This window comes from Carlito syrichta, unplaced genomic scaffold, assembly GCF_000164805.1.
Source record: "Carlito syrichta isolate Samal-C Ts95f unplaced genomic scaffold, Tarsius_syrichta-2.0.1 Scaffold305642, whole genome shotgun sequence".
Taxonomy (NCBI): Eukaryota; Metazoa; Chordata; class Mammalia; order Primates; family Tarsiidae; genus Carlito; species Carlito syrichta.
In genome coordinates this window covers 173,523-192,204 of record NW_007249738.1, presented here as the reverse complement: position 1 = coordinate 192,204, position 18,682 = coordinate 173,523, and the positions used below count along the sequence as shown (strand labels likewise).

At 36.4% G+C, this 18,682-nt stretch overlaps 1 protein-coding gene across 1 annotated transcript in view; it reads right to left on the bottom strand.

Annotated features, from left to right (window-relative positions):
• Nucleotides 1-18,682, bottom strand: part of LRRK2 (leucine rich repeat kinase 2) — a 150,490-nt gene that overhangs the window by 82,606 nt on the left and 49,202 nt on the right. Inside the window, exons 15-20 of the mRNA XM_008061931.2 lie at nucleotides 9,527-9,671; nucleotides 9,258-9,397; nucleotides 7,141-7,269; nucleotides 6,895-7,065; nucleotides 3,911-4,169; nucleotides 804-992 (exon numbers count right to left, since the gene is read on the bottom strand). Of these exons, the coding sequence (XP_008060122.1) occupies nucleotides 804-992; nucleotides 3,911-4,169; nucleotides 6,895-7,065; nucleotides 7,141-7,269; nucleotides 9,258-9,397; nucleotides 9,527-9,671 (1,033 nt within the window). The remainder of the gene's footprint in view (nucleotides 1-803; nucleotides 993-3,910; nucleotides 4,170-6,894; nucleotides 7,066-7,140; nucleotides 7,270-9,257; nucleotides 9,398-9,526; nucleotides 9,672-18,682) is intronic.

The following is an 18,682-nucleotide window of genomic DNA, read 5'->3' as shown; positions in this document are numbered from 1 at the left end:
GAGCTGGAGAACATCATCTTAGGTGAACTAACTCAGAAACAGAAAACCAAACTTCACATGTTATCACCTACATGCAGAAGCTAAACAGCCACAAAGACGGAAATGATAGAGACTGGGGACACCAATTGTAACAAAGACAGGGATGAGGGTTATGGTCAGAAATTACCTCTTGGATACAATGTTCACTATCTGGGGAATGGGACACCTGAGACCCAATCCCCACTACTACCACCATATGTCCATGTAACAAACATACATGTGTATCTCCTGAATTAAAATAAAAAGAAAGAAAGCTGATTTTAAAATACTTGAACTTTAGATATGGCTTTCATTTTCTGCCCTCTCAAATACCTTTATGCTATCACCTAAGGTTTTCAAGTATATCAAGTTAACAAAACAGCATCTCACCCCATTTTCATCAAACTGCATTGTATTAAATGTTAGCCTTATCACTGTCATTATGTTTTTTATCATATCAATTTTTTAAAGTTATCTCAAGTGAGCTATTAAAAAGTTAAGGAGCTTACACAGGCCACAGAAGGTCTAGTCAATGGTCAAACGTGGAATCCAGATCCAGTGTGAGTCAGAATTTTTTCACTGCAATAGTCACCATCAACTGCTTAGTTTGCATAACACTTAGAAATGCAGAGACATGTTCTTTGAATCTGATTTCTGATATGAACACATTTTTACTCAAGTTTTTTCCAAATGAATTAAATTAGGTTTTTGTCCCAGTTCCTATTGTTCAATGACAGTGTGTAAGTATAAAAAATATAAAGAAGATTGATTTTTACAATAAATACCTTCACTATCAAGATCATCACTTTGAGCAAACACACTGTCCATAGAAGAGTCAGGAATGAAGGTCCATTCATCAAATTTATCAAGCACATCTTCAGAAAAATTCCCATTGCTGCCAGCGGCTGCTCCTTCTTCTATAGAACTTTTCATCTGATATCTGAGCACCATTCTCGCTAGTGTAGAGCCTATATCTAAATATCAAGATAAACACCAACAACTTAGAATCAACAATTATACACACATAAACATATATCGTTCCAGTTTCTTATATATTCTCGTGTTTCTAGAGAATTTTTAAATTTTCCCTCCTAAAGTCACTTTACAAAAGAAATATTGAATACTTATCAGGTGACAAATTTTTTTTAATTGTAAGAATATAACAAAGCTTTGGTATAGATGGCAAAATTGAATCTAACTTGACCCAGAAAAGGCCCTAGGCACTGATGTCAGATAGGTCTGTGTTCCAATCGTAGTAAAGGCATTTGCAAGTTATACAAGCTCCCTGAGTGTCAGTGTCCTCGTATGGAAAAAGAATATGATAATATATACAGCACAGAGTGATGGAAAAGAGTAAATGAAATGATGCATGTATAATGTTTGGCACAATGTTTAGAACATATAAGATGCTAAATAAATGATACAGTTATTTTTATAAACTTTTCTGAGTGATTCATTCTGACTATTGGGAAGTTTGATGGAATTTCAAAGTTAACATTCTTTTTGAAATTTCATTCCATTTTATATTACACTCGATTATGAAGAAATAAGTTGGCAGAGTCCACACTGATCTATATATAAACTGGAATATTTCTTCAAACTTTACTCTCATAGCTCACATTATAACACGTGTATGTAACTCAGCCAAGTAATACCTGGAAAATGTTTTAAAACTACAATCCAAAATGTTCTTAACTCACACCAGCTACCAATGAAATCATGTCTATACCCTCAAATTACTCAAATGATGTTATATATTTTTAAAATTTTGTTAGACTTGTCAATGGTAAAAACCTCATACAAAACAAAAGGAATATAGTGAATTATAAATCTCCCTCAAGCCGGGCTCGGTGGCTCAGCCTGTAATCCTGCACCTTGGGAGGCTGAGGTGAGTGGATTGCCTGAGCCTGCAGGTTCGAGACTCGCCTGGGCAACTTGGCGAGCCCTCATCTTTACAATAAATCAAAAATGAGCCGGGCGTGGTAGCGCGCGCCTGTAATTCCGGCTACTTGGAAGGCTGAGGCAGAATGATCGCCAGAGCCCAGCAGGTCGAGGCTGCAGTGGCCGGGAGCAGCCACTGCACTCCAGTCTGGGGGACAGAGTGAGACTCCGAACTCATTAAATAAATAAATAAATAAATAAGTAAATCTCCCTCCATCCTCTCTAATGGGCCCACCATTTCCCCTCATTAGAGATCGAAGATTAAAGTAAGCAGGTTGTTGGCATGAGACTAGTTGAAGCAATGAAACATGGGATCTAATAATGTCTCATTAATTTCCAAAGTCCCCAGAGACAACCAGGAAACTCATTTCCAGAGGTTTTTTCATATTCAAACATTTATGACTACCATATTCCAATTGTATTTCATCAAAATTAGCATACTAAAACACATTGTTTTGCACCATTTTTTTTTCCATTTAGTAATGTATTTTCTCTCAGGACATTGAGATTTGCTAAACGTTTTCTTCCCAGTTATTGCAAAGCATTTCACTGCATGAATACACTATGATTTATTTGAATAGTTCTTTTTAGGCAACCGTTTTTTCACGGGAAATACTTAGGGATATTTCCCCCCTCTATTGATATTATAAACAATGTCTTCATATGCATTTTTGTACAGACTTTCTTGTGCAATTCCTTGAGAATGTCAGTATCATAGATTCATAACAGTATGTTATTGCTGGGTCAAAAAGGTATGTATGTAAATTGAAAATATTAATGAATGCTGTCTTTTGAGGACAATTTAAATTCATATCATCAATGTGTAAAGTAAGTTTCCACATATAAACATAATTTATTACCAATTTTTTTTTCAATATTAAATATTCAACTTTAAATGATCATCCACTTTGAACAAAGCACTAGAATAGATGGTAAGGTTACAACCATGGACAAAACTGATTGATTTCATGGTGCTTACAATTTACCAAAAAGTAGATTATAAAAATGAAAACTTCAATTATATAATATGATAAATTGTAGTATCTGTGAGAAGTAAGGTGCTACAGGAACTTATAGGAGGACCTTCCACCCAGACTTCATGAGTGCAGGGATGTTTCTTATAAAAAGTGATAATGTTGCTGAAACAGGAAGAATGAAGAAACAGCCAGGTGAAGAGAGAAGTTAAGGGAATGGGGTAAAGACAGAAGCAGTAGAAGAAGCCTGGAAGTAAGAGTATATGAACTATTTAAGAAATCAAGGAAAATGTAGCCTGATTGGACTTCTAGGGCCCACTGGAAGGTTGGAGACCTTGATATGGGTGAAGTGCCATGGAGTGTATTGACTATGCAGAAGGAGGCAGGAAAGAGATTAAATTAACAGAGGGAAATCTGGGAGTTCAAGCTTCAAACATACACACTTAGTGTGAAGAAATGAGAGAGCTCAAAAGATGGAAATGTGGTCACAGGATGACAAGCTGTTATCAGTATACACAATATATACAAAATATATCTAAACTTGAAAGTAGAAAGAAAATGAATTATCAATTGAAATACAAAGTATATATTAAGTTAAAAATACAAAGTATATATCTATGTTTTGCATATAAATTTAAATCCATTAAATTTTAAATTTAAATGTATTAAATGATTTTTATTAATATTAAATAATTTTTACGGTTTTCCATTTTAAAATGAGTTCTGAATTACTTTGATAATAAAAAATGGAACAGTATTTTGCTTTTTAAAAATAAAGTACATATTTGCTATCTCATAAATTAAGTATAATGTTATTTTCAAGTATTTCATGGCCAAAAATAATAATGATAATCCGAACCTTTGCAATATTTTTGGCTTAAAACACATGAAATTGACATGAATACTAACTAAAAAACTAGTTACTTAGAAAAACACACCAAAAAAAAATTGTATAAAATATGCTTACTGATACTTACTTGCTTGTTTTCTCAAATTAGATGTCTTATCTGGAAATAAAGGACCAAGCCAAGAAGGTTCAATTTTTCCTATGCAAAATCCTCCAAGGCAAATGCTATTGTTAGCCATATCCAGGGCAAGCCTCTGTAAGAGTAAGCTGATGACCTGGCTGTCACCTTTCCTAATGCTTATTGTCAGCGCTTTCCGCACATCTTGTTCACGAGATCCATTATTCAGTAACAGTTCCACCAATTTGGGACTGCTCTCTTTCTCACACACCTAGTAAAGAAAAAAGAAGTAAGCATGTTAAAACCCTGTATTTCTTCCTTTTGAGAGAATGGCCAATCAAACTTGAAATTTACTCTACATCTCACATTTTGATTGAAACAAAATAAAATGAAGCAAACCTAATCATTAAAATAGACTGGGAAAATAAAATAAGATTGGCACCATAAATATTAGAAGAGCAAAAAATTAAATAATCAGCTTACATGAGAGTCAGTTATCATGAAAAAAGTATCATTATATGGAGAAAGATTAGCATTGATACCTGATATAGACTCCGCCAATTATGCACATTGCTTACACTTTCTGGGTTCCTGGGCTCATTGGAAAATATCTGAGAAAATATTACCCTAAACCAGTAAATGTTACTGTCCTGCCTTCATTTGTGGTACATAGTAACTAAATGAGAACATAAATACCATAAAATTAGTCAATACCACATTCAAAGGACAATCATTATTCAAGTTTGTTTATACTGAGCTCCTTGGGACAAGAATCTGAATTTCCCCCAAAATATACCTTGTCTCCCAGTCTTCAACCTTCCTCTGAATGATGTTTTCAGAGCATGTGCTCAGGGTGGGTTAGCATGCTAAGTGCTACAAAAAAAAAAATGAGAGCGAGCTCAGCAAGCCAGGAGAAGCACTTGGGAGACAGTTTCCACTATTTACCAGGAAATTGTTCTTAGACAAGTTAGTTAATCCCTCTGTGACTCAATTCCTCACCTGTATAATGGAGATAACACTAAGATCTATTTATAAGGCTGTTGTGAGAATTAAATTGTGTGAAGTATTCAGAGACCTGCCTAGTACTGAGCACTACAGAAATATTCGATACTATTTTTATTGAGATTTCACTATTCTTAACTCTTTCTACCATGATTTGATGAGTCTTATCTTTAGGTCTCTATCCATGCATTTGTATGCCCAGATTTAATTCTCCATATTCTTCTCTATCAATTTATATATATACTACATCATTACATTATCCTCAGAAATCCTAATACAATTTCAACTTTGCTCTGAAAAGTTCTGAATTATGCAACTTCTTGGGAAGCAAATAGTCTCAATTACCTGATTTTGCTCTAGGACAAATGTGGTAAGTTCCATCCACAAGATTTAATCAATATTTATATTTTCTATATACAAATAAACTCTGACATCTAGGATAAATTCTTTAGATTTAATACATAATTTATGGCTGTCAAGATCTGATTTTGTTTCAAGAAAAAAGGACAGAAATAAGCACATGAAGTCCAAAAGAATGAAGGGAGAGGAATAAAATAAAAAAGCCTGTTGTAGAGAAAGGTTTGGATAAATTGAAAGAAAAGTAGAAAGCATTTCCTGTGGGGAATGTAGTCAATTGCCCATGGGTGACTTTAGATATGTTGTGTCTCTAATGAGTACCTGGAAGAGGAAGTTTCTTTTTAGTTCTTTGCCAACTCCTAGAAACATTAAGACAATGATCTGTACTAAAAGGTTGCACAATAAAATTATATTAAATTTTCAAGAAAAATTATTTAATTACCTTTAATAATAGAGATGCAACTATTTTAAATGTTGCTTACTTAAGAGAAACTTGACTAAATTTAAATAATTTGATTATCTATTTGGCTTCTTTAATGCATGTGTGTAATGATGCATGAAAATGACTTACAAATTCTGTTCCTTTTTATGGTAATTACCAATTAGTACTAACTTAGTCTTAAAGTTGATAGATTGATTTTGATCCACAGGCAAGTGGGGAATTAAATAAAATGAGACTTAAAAAGTAAATTATTAGAAAACACAGTACTTTGCTGATTATTTAATAATGCATATTAAATCACTGCATAATTGCTTTATTGGAAATATCATCAAATTTCTAGAAAATAGACATGAATGCTATTATAATCTCTACAATGTATACAGCTAAGACCAACCAGAAATTTTGGTAATGCATTTTAGAAAATACTGAATATATACTTTCTGGAAAGCAATGAGTTAGATATTTCAAATGACACAAAGACAAACACTGTATATTTCTATTTTCAAACAGCTCACAAAATACGAAAGACATACATACAGTCATGGACTTAGAAATAAATCTTAATTTTTGTTTGGAGGTTTTGGGGTGTACAGAGGGCTATATTATTTTTTATATTATCTTTATCTTTATCTCTAAGAAGACAGATGATTTGGATTAGTTTTTTGAAGGAAGAGGAGAACAATCAGCTAGATATGTGTTTGCATGGCTTAGGAGGGAGGGAAGGAAAGGAAAAAAAGACCATAATGTTATGCAACATTGGGTGTGGCCAATAACAAGGGATGTCCGTCCAAATGCCACCCCCAGAATGTGCAATGCACAGTCTTGAGAGGAGTACTTTGTGGGAAACGAGACAAAAAATAGAAAATGAGTGGAAAATTATCAAAACACTAGAAGAATTGTGTGTTGTGTGGAATGTGGTTGGAGGAAAAAGCTGTAGAGACACATAGTAAGAAATACATTTGAAAAGTTATTTATTAACCCTACAAGGTCAACAGGTAAAATGAAGGATTGGACTGAATAACACCTATAGGACCCTATTACTTCTGAAACTCTGTGAATCTAAACTCTTACTACAAATCACAAGCAATTGCAATAAACTGGTAAATTCTGCAGTGAAGAGTCATAGGATGTAAGTAAGAGAAATACAAGGGCAGAATCAAATAATAAAGACCAAAGGGCAGCCTTGAATACTTACCTGACAAATTAAAGAAGTTGACTCCTTCGCTTGATTGGTGTCAGCTCCCAATAGAAGCAAGCATTCAACCATGATACTGTTATTCTGATCACATGCTCTCTCTAGCATCACACTTTTTAACTGATCGTCTGTAGCTAATTTTGCAAAGCACTTGCAACAGAGGTTTAAAAACTAAAAAAGAATGGAAATGAGAATTAGAGTCAGCTAAATACATAACATTTGGCATGCAAGCGAAGGACACTGTACCTGTTGATCCTTTTGTTCCAAGATACCAGAAGACATCTGATAGAATATTACTGAATCAAATGAATGGTTCACAAGCAGCTTGGAAAATGACACTGACAATTCAAGTATCGCCAAAATTGTCTGAAATCCCTGAAAGTATGACCAAAATAATGATAACATAAGCAATGATAGGCAAAAAGAATAAATAATATAAAACAGAGAGTTGGTGCATGAAACAATACCTAGGATGTTCATTTAACAATAGATATATTTACTAGATTTGTGCCTTGAAACACTCCTGTAAATAAATAGTCCTTGTTCTCTCATTACTAAAAAACACAGCAGGCACACAGAGAATAAAATGCTAATTTAAAAAACCATCCACTAGCAAAGCAGGAAAAAGACCTAATCCCCAAAAATTTGACTTTCGAAGATCCCTGTCTAAAGCCATACCTACAGGATGAAAGCCAGATAGTAAACAGGATTAGAACAACTGAATCAGGAAGGCTACAGATAAAACCAGGCCAGTCATTTTTTTTTTATTATTATTACAAGATTTCTGATTAGGTGATCTGAAGATCCTAGTAAATCTCCCAATTTTTCTGTGCTGTCTGCTGTACAGCACAATGTTTACAAATACTTCCTAACATGTGATAAGAGAAGTCATCTTTGTTTAATGCACGTCTAAGGGATTGGTGGGCCACCTGCGTCTAGAGCATTTCCTGAAAATGAAGAAATGCTGCAGCAAGGCAAGTAATACAAATGTGTAGAAGGCACGTCATTCAAATTTAAAACTTGTGTGTGTGTGTGTGTGTGTGTGTGTGTGTGTGTTGGAGTCTCACTATGCCACCCAGACTAGAGTGCAGGGGCACACTCACAGTCACCCCAGTGTCAACCTGCTGGGCTCCAGCTATCCTTCCGCCTCAGTCTTCCAAGTAGCCAGAACTACAGGCAAACGCTACCACACCCGGCTAATTGTTTTGATTTACTATAGAGACAAGGTCTCACCAAGTTGCCCCGGGCTGGTCTCGAACCCACAGGCTCAGGCAATCCACTTGTCTCAGCCTTCCAAAGTGCTGGGATTACAGGCGGAGCCACCAAGCCCAGCCCAAATTAAAAACTTTCAAACACTGCACAGCCAAATAAAATACGTTGGCAGGCCGGATTCTGCCCTCTAGTCAATAGTTGATAATCTCTACTCTATAGAGATCCTAAAGTTTATGCGTAGATTAATTAATCTAGAGTAACTGAAAGACCCATACCTGCACAACAAAATCATTTTCTTTCCCTACATTACTTTCAATCAATTCTGTCTTTGCTTCAGTCTGCCTCGCCTGAGGCATGTCATGAAAAGTAGAGTTATAAAATGCATTGTTGTTTTTTAATCTAAGAATGTTGTGTATTCAGCACTTGTTTTTTTTTAACTTTATACACATTCCATCACTGATAATATCTGTGCAAAGGTGAGAGTCTGGATATTTTTATTCCTGTCAAGACTACCATTTAGGAAACTATTTGCTAAGTGTGGTTTATGAAGGATGCAAACTTCACTACTAAAAAACCACAACCAAGGCAGAAACTCTTACACTATATGTTTCACTACAATTCAATTTATACAGAATTTTATTCCTTGCCCTGAATTAACTCTAGGCCAATATCTTGGATTCCTTAAAAAGACAGTTATTATATATCATGTTTTAAATTATGCTTAAGGAAAAATGTTAAAAGCTTTATTTCACTGCAAGAAAAAAAATCAAGAAGAAAAATTACTAGAGGTAAGCAGCCCACAATAAAACTTGGAAAGTGACAAACTTTGGAATAATTATAACTTCTATTTATCTAAAATCTAAGCAAATAAACTTAACTAGATGGAATTTCTTAGCATATTCTCTGCTTTTTTTAATGAGAAAGACAAATGGCAAGTAACCATGCCGATTTTAGAGATTTAATCATGAAATGCTGGATCTTTAGAGATTCAAGCCAATTCTCTTCCTCTTGTGTAGTTAAAACACTACAAAATGATTAATGGTTTTCCATTAACTAGAATACCCCATTAATACAAAGTGGGAATTACATGAGCTGCTGTGAAAGTGAAATCTGTACACGTTCCCAAATTCCCTTCAACACAATTCACATACTTTAGTCTGTACTTCAGCAACGTCCTTAAATCGTTGTAAGCTGGAAACCAGAATTTTTGCAAGCAGATGTCCAGTTCCTATGCATAAATTCTTCTTTGTAATCAAGCATCCTATCAGACTTAAACCCAGATACTGAATTTCTAGGAGAATTTAAAAAATAAACAAAATGAGTTTTAAATCTCAAAACTGAAGAAAAAATGTAAAGACACCCAACCACCAGCTAAAAATCTATAAAATCTATTCTAATCCTAAATTCAAACTCTACTGACCTTGATCATCTGGATACATCTGCAGTGTGTGAAGCACCGAATCAACAGCACCTTCCAAGGATAATATCTCTAGCACATCAGGGTAATGTGCAATAGAAGAAATTACTTTTAATCCACATTTCTGAATCCCAGGATTTCCAATGAACTAAAATCAAAAGAGGATTAAGAATATGCATGATTAAAAATGAGATATTAATATTTACCTTAGTTAAAACCAGTTATGAACTGACAAAAGATAAATCAAGTAATTCAAATACACATTAGTGCTTTTATTTTTTCTATATAATTAATTACTTTTATTCATTATCAAGGATCAGAGCTAAAATTTTAACATTTACTATGTGCTTGTTTTGTGCCAGGCATTGTGCTAAATATATGAATTGTCTTTTCACAATCTCATGAATTCCACACTAACACCATTCCCTTTAGAGAATGAGTTCACTGAGGGATACTGTGAAACGGGATGGCTTGCATCTCTCTCAGCTTCCTCACCTCTAAAGCAATCCTAGTTATGCAGGATTATTATGATGATGAAATGAGATAACTCTGTCTATACAATAAACATTGAATGATGACCATAGGTCAAGACCTTAGCAAAACTCTGTTCTCAGGGATGAAAAATTTAAGAGTTATTGAGTGATTTTTCTTTAATTGATCCTTCCTTCCATCAAGCCACCATTTTTTCCTAATTTTTATACTTATTAGTAGGAAAGTCTACTCCTACTACCTCCACATTCTCCCTACCCTTTCATTTCATATAATCATACTTCTTTCCAAACCACTCTGAATTAAAATCATTCAAAGAAAAAAGTCCATTAACCACTCAATTGCTGCTTTATCATCCCCTTTTTTTTAGATAGCTTGAGTAGCTATTCCAAAAGTCACATAGACTGTAAACAGCAGAGATGAGATCAAACCAAGAAAGCTTAAGCCTATATATTTAAACAGTAACATGCAATGCTGCCTCTCACCATAGAAAATATTGAGTCACTCTTTAAGTGTTTTGCATGCCTTATTTTATTTATCCCCTAAATAGCCTCATGCAATAGGTTTGCCAAACTTTAAAGATGCAAGAATAAGAACTAAAGTCACAGAGCTCAGGTTTCGGGCCCAGAACACGAATATAAATGTGTCTGTCTTAAAAGTCCAAGATCTTAATCAAGGCATCTTCCAACCTCTTTAATCTGAAGTTCCTCCAGAAAATATGACATTATAAAGGTATTTGGATAGAAGCCACTTCTTTTTCCAGGTCATCCTACTCATTGAGAAGAAAACAGCAACACACCTGACAGCACAGTCACATTTCCCCTCTTCTGACATCTGCGACATACATCTAGCTCTGGTCATCTCTGCTTTTCTATGCACAAACAGCACTCTCCAAACATTTACCATGATGTAAATGCCCACTTCATGGCTTGCCTTTCAAAAATGACAAAGGCAACCTTCTTAGGATTGTTGCTTTCATGTCAATGATGTTTTGGAGACACTAGTTTCATGGTATCTCCACTCCAAAAGACCCGATTGCCCCCATCACAGATAAACCATAGAGTTGAAACAGCTTCAAGCCAGACCTCTTGCTACTTTGACCAAAATCTTCTGCCTTCCTATCTTTTTCACTTCCATGCTCTCAATGAGCAGCCTTCCATCCCTTTCTCAGTCTACGCCCCTAATGACTCAATTGTCCTTATTCAGCACCTTTTTTTAAAACTAGAGGTAGGGAGAAACACCAGCTTCTTACCCTGTGCCCTTCTTTTCCACTCCCTAACTGCTTAGCTTGGGCATACTTTCATATATCATCTTAATAAGGATACTACTACCCTTGCCTCTTTTGGCATTTTTTTCCTGTCATGATTTCCATCTTATCAACTCCCTGAGTATTAAAAGCTCGGTAGCTCAGCCTGTAATCCCACGCCTTTGGGAAGCTGAGGTGAGCAGATTGCCTGAGCCCACGGGTTCGAGACCCGCCTGGGCAACTTGGCGAGACCTCATCTCTACAATAAATCAAAAATCAGCTGGGTGTGGGAGCGCGCACCTGCAGTTCCGACTACTTGGAAGGCTGAGGCGGAAGGATCGCCGGAGCCCAGCAGGTCGAGGCTGCGGTGGCCGGGAGCAGCCACTGCACTCCAGTCTGGGCGAAGGAGTGAGACTCCAACTTAAAAAAAATAAAAATAAAAATAAAATGAAATAAAAGCACATCGGCTTTGAAGCCAATTAAATTTGGGTATAAATTCAGTGAATCTGAGAAACATTAAAAATAAATGAAGGAACATTTACTTAGACATGGTTAGTAAAAGTTTATTCGAGAAATATAAAGAAATACAAAATCATGCAAAGTGATAGTCTGCGTCTGTCTCAGCTTCCTCACCTCTAAAGCAATCCTAGTCATACAGGATTGCTATGAGCATGAAACGAGATAACTCAACCCATACAATAAACACTGAGTGATGACCACAGGTCAGGACTTTGGCTAACCTCTGTTCTCAGAGATGAAAAACTTAAGAGTTATTGAGAGACTTTTCCTTAATTGGTCCTCCCTTCCATCAAGCTACCATTTTTCCTTAATTTTTATACTTATTAGTAGGAAAGTCTACACCCACTACCTCCACATTATCCCTACCCTTTAATTTCATATAATCAGACTTCTTTCCTAACTACTATGAATTAAAATCATTCAGAAAAAAGTTCATTAACAACCTAATTGCTGCTTTCCATCCCTTTTTATTCCATGACACAGTACTCCCCAAATTATTCTCCAACTTTAAAACCATTCATTTGCCTGTCTCCTTTACAATCTCTTCTTTAACCTCCAAATCGCCTCCAAAATTCTTCTCTTAGAGCTATTCTATTCATGGATGAGATTTCATACACTAATATGGCATCAAGTCACAATACTAACAACAGCAACAACCATAATAACAATGCCAAAACAATGTAGCACTTGCTATATGCCAGACACTCTTCATAAGCACGTCATAAGTGTTAACTCACTTCATCCTCAAAAAACCCCTATGATATAGGTACACTATTGTTATCCCCAGGAACTGATGAGAAACAAACTGTGGCACAGAGACTTCTGAGCAGACAAGTTTAAACTTAAGTCTAAAGTTCTAAGCTTACATTTCATTTTACTTGATACCAGCATCTTAAACCCAGATATTGAAAGCTAATATTGAATAACTTCTGAGGGAAAAAGTCAGATTGTCATTCTGAACTTTCTATTTGATAAATAGTACCATCTTTCCTGCTTGGCAGGTAGGGCCAGCTTCAAAGATGTGTACATGTACAGTCACACATGGCTCCATACTCAGAGCACCTGGTTCAATGTTCTGTTGTCACCAGCTGAAGTCTTTAATATTTTCAAAGCAGGAGTCCTGCATTTGTATTTTGTATCCATAATTTGAGGCCCTGCAAATTACCTATACAGTTCTGCTCTTAAGCTCAAAATGCATCATAGGTTTATTTTTTGTGCTAAAATTACATCAAATTAATATTTATAAAATACCTTTGTCCTTAATATCCCTATCTCTAACAAGTTTCTACTCAACAATTGGTCTTGCTATCTTAGACTCCCCTAGTCTCTAATCATTTCAGTCTAATTCAGTGATGACTAATGAAATCTATGATCTGTCTATATAAAGAAGGAATTCAGAATATCACATGATAACATGTGATGTCATTTAAATAAACTGATAATGAAAATAGGAGTACCAGAAGGGACCCCAAAAAATGAAATGTATTTATAAAAAATTGTGTATTTATTCTTACATGTTTAAACTTCAGACACCCTCAAAGTACTCTCCAGTTGATGCAATATACTTATCAAGACACTTTTTCCACTACTCAAAATAGTTTTTGAACTTCTCAATTTTGATACCTTTTAGTGTTTCTGCCATTTTTTTGTTTCACCTCTTCACATCAGCAAAATGCTTCCCTTTGAGGACTTTTTTTAACCAGGAAACAAACAAAAATTTTGCTTGGAACAAGCTTAGGTGAATAGGGAGGGTAGAGCTTAGAGGTCATGCCATTTTTGGTCAAAAACTGCTGAACACTCAGTGCAGTGTAGACAAGTACGCTCATAAATCATTCATCATGAAAAGGGCAGACACACTGAAAGAATCTCCAAAAGAACTGACTGAAGCTGAATGCAGTCACTCGTAATGTTAGCTGGTACATTGATGCCAATAGGTTCCTAGAACATTTACCTAGGAGAAGCCCAGAAGAGGCCTATACTACAGGGGTCTGTCCTCCAAAAGATAATTCCAGTTTGTTGGGGAGATAACCCCTCATATTTGATTTTTAATAGTTAAGACAATTTTTGAAAATTAATACATACATATATGCATTATATAGAAATGATATTATGATATTTACAAGCCTACAATGGTCTTTCCTTCACTGATCTAATGCTCTATCTTGAAAAATACTAATTTAGTGCATTGCTATCTAAATAGAGATTAAAATCAACTTACTACTTTCTACTTAGTGTTTTTTAAGCAAAGGTCTGGAGGTGTCAATGGAGACACCTACAAGCATTAATTAGAAACACCCTACTATCTCTGCACTGTAACTCTCCAAGTTTTTTTTTTTCAGGGAATCCATAAATATTGAAATGGTTTCTCTAATCAGTGACCTAGCCAGTTCAAGGGGAAAACACCCACATTGGCCTCTTTCCTAGCTAACAGCTAAGTAGATTAGCCAAATAAAGCAAAACAAACTCACTGTTCCCAGATAATTTGTTTTTGTTTTCTTTCCTCCCTCTCTCCTTTTTTTCTTATAAATCTCATCTTTGCTCTTGATAAAGTAAATGTATAAATTGGTGCCCCTTGTATATTGAGTAAACAGCATACTGATAGTCATGACTTCTGGATCACTCTTTGAAAAATGACAATATTAAGACAAAAGAAATTTAACATCATATGACTGATGTCTCCAAAGAAGAGAGCTAAAATAATGAAACAGAAGAACATGTATATTTAAAGATGTAATTCAAGAAAACTTTCCAAGAAAAAGAAGCTGATTAAATGTACAGCTAGATTTAATGTATATTCCAGACTAACACTGACATATAGTCTAACAAGGCAGCTGGATTTCAAGTTAGGCAAAAATATCACATCACTTAAAAGTGAGAAAAAAAACAAAGCTGGCCTCAGACATCTCCTCTAAAACATTCAGTTCTGAGACACGGTGAAATGCCTACAAACTCTTTAAGAAAAGAAAAGAAAACCCCAATGTTTTATAACCAACAAAACTGTTTATTCAAGAGTCCCAATATAAAGGCAGCATAACAATCACCAAAAAAATTCTAAACCTTAAAATAATCAGAGAATGAAATTCTGAAAGAAATTCAGACAACTGAAAGATGAATGGGGGAGAGTTGGGAAGATGGTGGCCAAACCAGTCAGACTATGTGAATCCCCATGTGAGTGAGTGAGTATATGGAAAATGCTGTGTACATGCTGGTGAGCAAGTGAGCATGTGAGTGGCTGACTGAGAGGACTAGGGAGCTAACGGCCAGGGCTCTCCTGGTGCAGCGGCTGGTGACACAGCAGCTGGGCTTGGACCCTAGTGATTCCTGGGACACAAAAGCCGAGCACCATTTTCTTTTCTTTTTTTTCTCTCTCCCTCTTTTTTTAATAAATCAACAAACCTTCCCTGGGAAGAAAATGCTGGGAGACACCATCTAAGTGGGGCTCGTGAGAGGGTGTCCAGGCCCCTGGTGCAACAGCTGGTGCTGCAGTTTCTCTACCTCCTCCCTGGCTCTTCCCAGGTCAGAGAAGTGGAGTACCACTGTCTTTTTTAAAAGGGACAGAAGTTTTCCTTTGAAAAAGTAGCAGGAAGAAACTATTCCCCCAGGTTCTCCCTCACCATTGAAGCAGGAGAGAAACTGCCAGCTCCTGGCTTTGCCTCACCACTTCAGCACCTGGTAGGGCTCTGGCAGGGGCAGCATGCAGAGGGAGTACAGGGACAAGTTCCCATGGAAGAGGACAAGAGAGGCTCTCCACCACCATCTTGAAAGCGGGGCAGGAAAGTGCTCTAACTTTTTCACTATGGAGCAACAGACCTGATCGCTGTGACTGGCGGATCAACTAGTCAGGGATTGATCGTGGGTCAGAGGGAATATTCTGAGAGCACAAACTTCAGAGGGCCTTACGAGTGCTGAGTTCCAGGCAACCCACCCCTTACCCTGATTCAGCCAAGGGACAAAGGGTGTGGTCAGAAAAGGATAAGGAAGAACTCCAAAGAGATCAGTGGTGTGTCCCGGCTGACCCAAACCCCCACCTTCCCAGAAATCCTCTGAACGTCAGACCCACACAGCTGGGTCATGACTTAGAGGGACAACCCAGTTGGAGCCTGGATATCAGGTGCATTCCAGGATAAGCCTGGCTGGGGCACCCTCAGTTAGAGTACGTACCTGGGGAAGAGAAAATCTCATACTTCCCCATGGGAGATTTCCCTGACCATACGAGAGTAGGAGGGGAGGACTGCAGCCCCACTCACCTCCAATGCCCCTCAACCTTCCCTCCTTCATTCCCTGAGAAGAGAGTGAAAGAGGTGGCTCTGCAGGAGAGACCTGAAGAGGAACAATTACAGAGTCTGCAATAAGAAGGCAGGGTTTTTTTGCCTGTTTGTTTTTTATTTTCAATTATTTTTTTAATTTTTAAAAATTCTTTGACTGTTAGTTCACGTATTTTTAAAATATTTTTCATTTGTGCATGAATGTGTATGTGAGTGTTTGATCTGCATCCTCCCCAAAAATTATTTTTTCTTCTCTTTTTCTATTTCTTTTTTCTTTTACTTGTTGTTTTCTGTTTATTTGTGTTTGTGAATGACTGAATGTTCATGTTTTTAATTTTGTTGTTGTTATTGGTTTTTGCTCTTTTGTTCTTCTGGGGTTTTTTAATATTCATTTTTTTATAGTTTAAGGTGTGTGTCAATATATATGTGAGGGTTTGACCTGAACTCTCTTTTTTATTATTATTATTTTCCTCTGGTCTTTCTGTTTTTTCTTCTCTATTCACTTTGTGCTAGGCATATATGTGTGTGTGTTTAGTATTCTTGGGTTTTTTTGTTGTTGTTTTTGTTTGTTTTGTTTTGCTTTGTTGCTATTCCAGTTTGTTTTGGGGTGTGTGTATATGTATTCAATTGCTTTTGCATTGATTTCCAATTTGCATCATCATATAGAGTGGTGGTGGGGAGTGAGTCTCAGGGAAGACATACCACAATAAGTGAACATTTTAATTTGCAAGTAGTTTCTGATTTCTAGTACCCCATCCCCTACTTTATTTGAATTTTAAAAACTACAAGAGACAGCAAAGCTTCCCATCCACTGTCCTATTTCAGAATAAAACAAATCCAAAGCCCAGATCAGGGAAGAATAGAAAACTGAGCAAACATCAGAAGGGAAAGCCTCTCCCATTTAACACTGAATAACAGAACTAAAGAGAAAAACAAGAGATGTCACAAATGAGGAAAAGCCAAAAGAAGGTCTCAGGCAATTTCAAGTGTACCAAAAACAAAACTCCTGAAAAATCAGACCTTGGTGCCCAACAATGGAAGTCACCAACAACTGTACCCAGAATATGACAGGAATTAGGGAATGAATGGAAAGAGGGAATGAGATGAAAGAAAGACAAGATACAACACTGAAAGAACTTGTAACAGAGATTTTGGCAATAAAAAATTTCATCCAGAAAATAAATAACAAGATGACAAGCATGGAAAGCAGAATAAATCTAGCTGAAAAAAGAATCTTAAAACTTGAATATCAGAAATGGAATTAACCCAATCTGTAAAAACATAGAAAGAAGACTCAGAAAGAAAGAAGAAAACCTACAAAAGATGTGCGATTATATCAAGAGGCCAAACCTAAGCCTGATTGGTATCCCAGAAGAAGAAAGGGAAATGGAAAACAACTTGGAGCAAGTATTCAAGGAGGTAATCCAAGAAAACTTTCCCCAACTCACCAGAAATGTGACCAGCCAAGCACAAGAGATACAGAGAACCCCCACAAGACATCAAATGAGAAGACCAACCCCTAGACACATCATAATTCACCTACACAAAGTAGGCACAAAAGAAAAAATCCTAAAGACAGCAAGAGAGAAAGGTCAGACTATCTACCAAGGAAAACCAATCAGAGTAGCAGCAGACCTATCAGCAGAAACACTACAAGCAAGAAGGGAGTGGAGTCCTATGTTCAAAGTCCTCAAAGAAAAACAATTTCAACCAATAAATTCCTATCAGCTTCATCAGTGATGGAGAATTAAAATCCTTCCCAGATATCCAATCCCTAAGAGATTATGCAGCCTCCAGACCAGCTCTACAGGAGACACTTAAGCACAGAGAAAGAAAAAAAAAATGATGACACACTTCCTAAGAGAACAGCAGAGCACAGAATCAACAGAGAACACAGTGAACATGAAATCTGAAAACACACACATACATTAACCCCAAAGCCAAAAGAAAACAAGCAAACAAAGAAAAAACTTTATAAGAACCTCATGACAGGGAGAAACAATCACATTTCAATAATCAGCCTGAATGAGAATGAACTAAATTAACCACTAAAAAGACACAGAATGACAAATGGAATAAGAAACCATGAACCAATTATTCACTGCATCCAGGAGACTCATCTCACCACAAGAGATACACAGAGACTCCAAGTTAAAGGATGGAAAGCGAGTTCCAGGCAAATGGATCACAAAAGAAGGCAGGAGTTGCAATCTTAATATCAGACAAAACAACCTTTAAGCTATCAAAATTTTTTTTTTTTTTGAGTTGGAGTCTCACTCTGTCACCCAGACTGGAGTGCAGTGGCCGCTCCCAGACACTGCAGCCTTGACCCGCTGGGCTCCAGCAATCCTTCTGCCTCAGCCATCCAAGTAACTGGAACTAAATTTTAAAAGATGCAAATGGACACTATATAATGATAAAAGGTTCAGTTCATCAACAAGAAATATCCATCCTAAACAAATATGCACCCAACACTGGAGCACCAGCATTTATAAAGCAACTACTAAATAAACTTTAAAAAGATATTGACTGCCAGGCTCAGTGCTCAGCCTGTAATCCTGCACCTTTGGGAGGCTGAGGTGATTGCCTGAGCCCACAGGTTCGAGACCCGCCTGGGCAGCGAGACCTCATCTCTACAAT